This window comes from Pseudomyrmex gracilis, unplaced genomic scaffold, assembly GCF_002006095.1.
Source record: "Pseudomyrmex gracilis isolate BER0280 unplaced genomic scaffold, ASM200609v1 scaffold_1583, whole genome shotgun sequence".
Classification (NCBI taxonomy): Eukaryota; Metazoa; Arthropoda; class Insecta; order Hymenoptera; family Formicidae; genus Pseudomyrmex; species Pseudomyrmex gracilis.
Window position 1 is genome coordinate 28,922 of NW_018022167.1, and position 7,724 is coordinate 36,645.

General features: G+C 45.4%; 1 protein-coding gene across 1 annotated transcript; it reads left to right on the top strand.

Annotated features, from left to right (window-relative positions):
* The first annotated feature begins 2,727 nt into the window (after positions 1–2,727).
* Positions 2,728–4,395, top strand: LOC109862278. Its single transcript, XM_020442273.1, has one exon. It carries the CDS (start codon positions 2,728–2,730, stop codon positions 4,393–4,395), a length of 1,668 nt encoding a protein of 555 aa, XP_020297862.1.
* The last annotated feature ends 3,329 nt before the right edge of the window (positions 4,396–7,724 follow it).

A 7,724-nucleotide genomic window follows, 5' to 3' on the forward strand; every position in this document is an offset into this window, starting at 1 on the left:
AGGAGTAGTTAAGGTCCCTAGTGTCCACGTAGTGTAAGTTAAGGTGCCGAGGAGGCAAATAAGTCCAGAAAAGGCGTTAAGATGTTGTAAAAAAGTATTTGTAATAAGTTAAACGGAATACACATGGTTCAACCGAAACATGGCGTTAAGAGATAAAAACGACACGGTGGTGCGTAGGGTGAACTTAAGATTGGTGTAGGTAGGTTTTTAAGGCTTAGTTACAAATTTCGGAAAAAGTTGCTCGTTAGAAAAAATTAACTCGGTAGTAGTATTTGGCACTTCAAACAGGAGACGTGTGTCATAAGGAAAGTAGTTGGTTGTAAAATTTTGTTAAATAGTAAGTTTAGGAATTAGTCAAAATTGTAAACATTTTTGGTGTGCGGAAACAAGTAGGAATGTAACCACCGGGTTGGAATTTGTTAGTTAGTAGTTTCAAAAAGTTTTGTTTGTTTAAGTAATTAGTAGGGTTGTGACCGGAGTTAGGTATGTTTTGGGTCAAGGACTTACTCATAGATAAACAGAATCACGGTCGCCAGCTGTTGATTCCCCCCAACAGCGAGGGATGCCGCCCCTACGTCCTTCTCCGGGATGGATGCCTCCCTCAGGAACACGGGATCGGGTAGGTATATTGCGCACTTTGCACAAATAACTTTTACACGGTATTTTTTAGTTATATATATATATATAAGTACAGAACACAGTATTTATTAAAGTTACACCGTTACACTCACGTATAATCGATGAACTAATGAACGCGCTAATTATTGTTATGAAACGCGAATAATGAGCCTTGAGAAACTTGTTTTTCATACGCATTAAAGACGACACGTCCGTACCGTATGAGTTTCCGTTTGCGACTGCTTAGCCAAGATGGCTGGCCCTTCTTTCTCGGCCTTAAAGGCCCCGCTCACACGGTCGCGTGTGGGTCGTGCCTTTAGGTCCGTTCGTCCAAAGAACAGAACTTGTCCAGAACACACAAACTTACCCGGTCGCGAGTTAAGCGTAACTTTCATTATCCCTACATTCTTTTAGTACGGGCAAATAAGGTTTTCTTTGAATAACTGCTTAATTAACAAATTACTAAAACTTGCTGATTAAGAAAAAATTTTGCTATGAGGACATTCTCCTCCCCTCTTACTTTTATGCCATAACCGAATTTTCTCTTAACTGCAATTTTTACAATACTTCTTACTTTTACCAATTAACCAACTTACTTATTTTAAGACTACTTGTAGCACCTCACAAAACCTTATCGACCCATTCTTACGTCTTAATCGACTCTTTAAATTCTTCACTCTACTTAAAACAACAGAAGTTTATCCTTACGCTTAAGTCGCCTCCGCGTTCACCTTAACCTAAACAGAACACAGACGCTAGTTACTTTTACTTACAAAACCAAAGAAAATCTAACGACCAAACAAAACGACCCGAACGCTTGGGTAACACAAAACAAAATACTTAACTCACCCTGTGGTGATAAAACTTAAACTCCAGCGTCTGATTAAACTGAACAAAACTTAAAACTATAAAACTAAACACTTAAGCCCCGCACTTGGCTTCTCCTACTTTTACCTTCTTAGCGCAGTATCTTTACAACCAAAGATTTTCTTAACTACGCGTTTTGTCTTACTTTCTAGAACTTACACCCTAACGACAATAATCCCTTTTTCTTTTCAGGATTGTTTTGTTATTGCCTACACATGGTGGATACACAAAATACGAGCCTTTGACTTAGTCTTGGGCTCGCATACAAGTAAGTACACGTTTTTTGTATTAAGTAACACTTAACACCGAGTCTTTCTAATTCCTTTTCTCTTTCAGGAACTGGTCCTCACCGGTAGGCCGTCCAGGACCTCCTTCAGAATTCGCTCCGCCCAGAGTGTCGCCTCCTTTCGGAGTTCCATTTTTTCCTTTTCCAGCTGGGCGCGAACCAGGATATCTCGAAGAGATGCTCCGCACTCCGTAGTATCTCGCCATACCACCAGACGCATGCCTGGATCTGGCTCTGGTGACAGGGTTCCAATGTGCTCAGTGTGTTAAACAAGCGCGGAGGAACACGAAAAGAGGGACTAATCTGCACCCAGTCGGAGAAGCAACTGAGTCTCGCGAACGCTGAAAAAAGAACACACCTAAAGGTGCACTTACGCGTCCGCGCGTGATCCGCGCTTTAGGTGATGGGAAGGAAGGACCGGCCATCTTGTGCCGGCAGTCGAACACGAGGTACCGAACACGTAAGACGTGGTTATCGTTAATGCGTGTAATAATAAAGAGTTCTCGCGGCTCAGTTGAGCGTTTAATAATTATATGCGCTTTGTTTGATACGCGTTACGCGTGTGCAATATATATATACAGTTTTGACAAAACAATAAACAGTGATTTTTTTTTTTTTTTTTTTTTTTTTTATAATCGTAAATACTGCGTGCTGTGTTGAAAGATATTTGTGCGATCCTCTCCCATCTCGACAGGAAGGAGGATCCTGAGGGACTCAATCAATACATCCTTGTTGTTTGGCGAAAAAAACAACTGGGGACCGTGATCTATCAACAATACGGTAAGTCCTTGACCATATAAATAGCCTAACCCCGGTCACAACCTAACCTAACCTACAAGGCTTATCATTTTAAGGATGGGTTAGGTACTAACCTTACGCGTAACAAGAGGAAGGCAATTGATACTATCTCGCCCAGGATAGCAGCGTATGACAGTGGCAGGTACAAGTCGGCAGCAATGGTGGCATCCTCTATCGAGGAGAATGCTGATAGTATCGAGAGCATACGAGCCAAGAGCAAAAACTTAAAGGGTGATCTTTCGCACACTATTAAGCTTAATGTGCAGAGAATTAAATGTGCGGCGGCTGATTTAGCTACAAGGTGCGAATTGACGGGCGATGTCTCATATCTACATATGAGAGAGACGGAACTTCTTAAAGAGAACAAGGAGCTTAAGACGGAGAACATTTCGCTTCGTGATCAGATTGACGCCCTGAGACGTGAGCTAAGGCAATTTAAGCAAGACGTACATGATGGAAAGATCGGAATTGGTTTGAAATCCCCAAAACGGATTGTTCCTACCAGGGATATAGCAACGTCTCCTTTGGAATCCCTGCGGTATTCGAGCTTGTCTCTGCCGGCTGGTAGCAAGTCCTTTGTAGGATCGCAGGCGAACAACATTCGGGGCCCTTCGATCTTGCCTGGCCGGAGGTCACTGGCCCGGATTGAGGAGAGTGGGCGTAACGTGTCTGATGTGAGTCGACTTGCACAGATAAATAGAAGGAGCTCTAAAGGACGCCTAACCTCGGAGGATGACAGAGGTATTCAGGAAGATCGTGGGAGTCGAGTACCTCAATCCCGACGTAGACGGCGGAGAAGACGTTCTACCACTGAAGAAGAGATAAGAGGCTCTGATGCACCAGTGACCCAGAGCGACACAGAATGGTCGGTGGTCGAATCGAGAAGGAGAAGGCGGGAGCGTTCAAGGAGAGATAGGCGGGAAGACGCGGATTCTCCAATGTTGAAGCGACAGTCGAAGGTCCAAGGAAACCTGAAACTTCCTCGCATTCGCCCCCCGCGCTCTGCTGCGGTGGCCATTAGGGTCACAGACGGGAAAACTTCCTATGCTGACATCATGAGGAAGGCGCGGCGAGAAGTTAACCTCGAGCAGTTAAATCTCGGGGATACAAGGATACGGAAAGACGTATCTGGTAGGCTGCTAGTCCAGATCCCTGGGAAAGGCAGCAAAGAGAAGGCGCGACAACTGCAAGATAAGTTGCAGCTAGCTCTTGGACAAGAAGCTCGCGTAACAATACCGTCCAAGCGAGCTGAAATCCGTATTGTCGGATTTGATGATTCCGTGACTGAGGATGAGGTTGTGGAGAGAATCACGACGGATGGAGGGTGCAATAGAAGCGACATCAAGACGGGTCCGATTAGGTCTATGGCGAATGGACTATATGCAGTCTGGTTACAGTGTCCAGTTGATGTGGTCCAGAATCTGGTCAAAATAGGACGTGTGAGGCTTGGATGGACTTCTGCGCGTGTGGTGTTGCTCCCGCCAAGAAGACTCCAATGCTTCAGGTGTCTAGAATTCGGGCACGTAAGATCCATGTGTCCGAGTGACACCGATAGAAGCAATCTTTGCTATAGGTGTGGAGAGGCTGGTCACAAAGCCTCGGCCTGTTCTGGTCGAATTCGGTGTCCTGTGTGCTTGTCACGTGGCCTTGTAGCAGATCATAGGGTCGGAACTGACAAATGTGCGGCGCGAAGGATTAGTGGTATTCGAACTCGGCCTCGGAATGCCTCTGATGAACTTGGTCCTGCAAATATTGGTGATAAAAGTGCAAGAGAATCCGCTGGTGGAGGTCTGGTGGGTGGCGACAATTTAATGCAGTTATGTTAATAATGCAGCTTAACGTGAACCACTCGAGAACTGCGCAGGACCTACTTGTTCAGCGAATGATGGAGGTTAGGGCTGGTATAGCCTGCATATCTGAGCCGCATAGGATCCCTGAATCACAATTATGGTTTGGGGATCTAGATAATAAGGCGGCAATTTACTGGCTTCCTCAGGTATGTAAGATGGAGGTGTGCCCATTTGAAAGCGGCTGGGGTTTTGTTGGTGCCAGGATTGGAGGGCTGCGAATCTATAGCGTATACTTACCTCCTAACGAGAGTAGGGCTGATCTGGAGGATCGCCTGGATAGGTTGGCCAGCAGCGTCCGGAGAACAGGACCGTCTCCCTACGTGATTATGGGAGATTTTAACGCTTCCTCGATTAGCTGGGGCTCGAGATATACAAATGTGCGTGGTGGAATAGTTGATGGATGGGCGGCTACCATGGACTTGGTTCTCCTTAATGCTGGTTCTACTCCTACATGCATGCGAGCTCAAGGCACGTCAATTGTTGACTTGACCTGGTGTAGCCAGAATATGGTCCATAGGGTGGTAAGCTGGAAAGTTGCTGCGGAAGAAGAAACTTTGTCTGACCATTGCTTGATTGTAACTAAGCTTAGACTCCCATTTGAGGAGAGGAAAAATGGCTTTAAAGAGAACAGGCAGAATGACTTCCCGAGATGGTCGTCTCAGTATATGAACTGGGATCTTCTGAAGGCCGCTATAATTCTTAAGGACTGGCTCTCCCCTCAGCCTATTTTTTGTGATCCGGAGGAAGCTGCGACCAGATTGGAACAACTTTTAAAGGAAGCATGCGACGTGGCTGCCCCGCGCGCTAGGAAAATGGCAAGAAAACGCCAAGCGTACTGGTGGAACATTGACTTAGGTGTAGGCAGGAAACAATGCATTACACTTAGGCGAAAGATGGTGAAATATCGCAGGAGGGGTAATGTGGTAGAGGCAGAGATTGCTAGGATCGAGCTTAGACGGGCACAGCGCGAGCTCAGAGCTAAAATAGTTGGAGCAAAAGATAGAGCGTGGAAGGAATTACTCTCCACAATTGACCAAGATCCTTGGGGAAGGCCATACCGCCTTGTTATGAAAAGGTTGAAAGGCTCTACTTTTGCCGTCACTGAATCGCTAAGTGATGTTGAGCTGAACAAGGTGGTGGACGGTTTGTTTCCACAGCACAAAAATGCTGAAGAAGGGCGAACTGAATCAAGGTTCATTGGAGACGAAAGAGACTTGATTACCCTGGAAGAGATAAGAAAAATCATAAAAGAAATTAAGAATCGAAACTCAGCACCTGGCCCGGATGGCATAACGACGAACATGCTCTTAGCGGTATTAACTGTAGCTCCGGATCGTATTATTAGGTGTTTCAATGCGTGCATGCAAAATGGATATTTCCCAGATTGTTGGAAGACAGCTCGACTGGTCCTAATTCCCAAGGCGGCTAAACAACCAGGTATGGCTACGACTTATCGGCCGCTTTGTTTATTGAGTGATGTCGGTAAGTTATTTGAACGTATTATAGCGCATAGAGTTATGATGCACGTAGACGAACGAGGTGGCTTCTCACCTAGGCAATTTGGCTTTTGCAAAGGTAGGTCTACCAATGACGCTGTAATGGCACTAAGAAGCTTTGCGAAGTCCTTTACAACGAACAAAGGAATATGTGTAGCAGTATCACTTGATATCAAAAATGCGTTCAATTCACTACCATGGCCGGTAATTCGAGATGCCGCTGCAATATGGAGGTTACCTGAGTACCTTAAACGCATTATATCGGAATATTTAAGGTCCAGATACATTGTATATCCTAGTATTAATGGAAGGACACTCAGAAAAAGAGTTACTTGCGGGGTCCCTCAAGGATCAGTGATGGGTCCACTATTATGGAACCTGACGTATGATCAGGTTCTTAAATTCCAGGTTCCTGTGGCGTGCCGTGTATTTTGTTACGCGGACGACACGCTGGTGGCTGCTGGGGGAGCTGATGTCAACCGGGCAGTGGCAACGGTTAATCGTGGCCTTGAGGTTACCACTAGAGTGATTTCTTCGATGGGGCTGAAAATTGCTCCAGAAAAAACAGAGGTTGTGGCTTTCCGGCATTTTAGGACTAGGGTCAGACCGGCCCTAGTAAATGTGAATGGTGTGTGTCTCCTCGAGCAACCACATTAAATACTTAGGATTCTTTCTAGATGACAAATGGTCCTTTGTAGAGCATTTTATCAGAATGATCGAGAAAGGTTTAAGAACAGCAACAGCCTTAATGCGTATTATGCCCAACTTGGGTGGTCCGATAGAGAGAAGACGACGACTGTACTTAGGAGTATTTCAGGCGGTCATACTTTACGGTGCTCCTGTGTGGGCTAACGATTTAGCCAGAAACAAGCTGGCGATAGCAAAATGTCGGTCTACTCAAAAGCTCATTGCTAATAGGGTAATTAGCGGGTATCGCACAATATCTGCTGATGTGGCACAATTGTTGGCAAGAGCTCCGCCATTAGAATTGCTGGCAGAAGAACGGGCGTCTGTCTACAGAAGAATTCGAGCGGGAGAAGAACTGGATCTCGCGTCTGTGAAAACTGAAGAGGCTGCAATAATGAGAGCTAAGTGGCTTGAACAGCTGAGCGTTGCTAGCCAGACTGGGAGAGTCACGAAAGAAGTGGTCCTGCCAATGTTCGAACAGTGGATAATGAGAAGACATGGGTCAATGTCCTTTCATTTGACCCAAATGATGACTGGGCATGGTTGCTTCAACACATATCTGCACCGTATTGGAAAGGCTGACTCTGATCGATGTGCGCACTGCGGAACTGCACGGGATACGCTGATACATACGTGGGAGGAGTGTGAAAGCTGGTCGGAAAAACGAGAGCTGTTGCGGATGAAGTTAAATTTAGGCAGATTAACTATGGAAAACGCAATTAAAGCAATGCTGACTGGACCGGAAGAATGGCAGGCAGTTGTGTCTTCGCTGACAGGGTTCTCCTAGTTAAGGAAGACATGGAAAGAGAAAGGCAGGGCCAACCTGCTGCTATTAGAAGAATAAGACAATGAGAAGAACAATGCGTAACTGCGAAACTTACATAGAATTTAATGTAAATAGTGTAAATAAGTTAATTTTTAATATTTCTAAGGATGGTAGAGAGGCATGGGTTGGGGAATGAGGGGTTGATGTCTCCCCCCTCTCCCTTTACCCTCTACCACTAATTAGGCTTGCCGGTGGTGTCAATTGGGGGTTGGCACTACTATTGCACGCAACCTATGAAGATTTTTTTTTTTTGTAGCACGGAAGTTCAAGAAGGATTATTTTTTTTTTTTTTTTTT

Bases quoted from the DNA above. Each gene is read 5' to 3' on its own strand.
- LOC109862278 (XM_020442273.1), top strand. From the start codon at position 2,728: ATGGTGGCATCCTCTATCGAGGAGAATGCTGATAGTATCGAGAGCATA.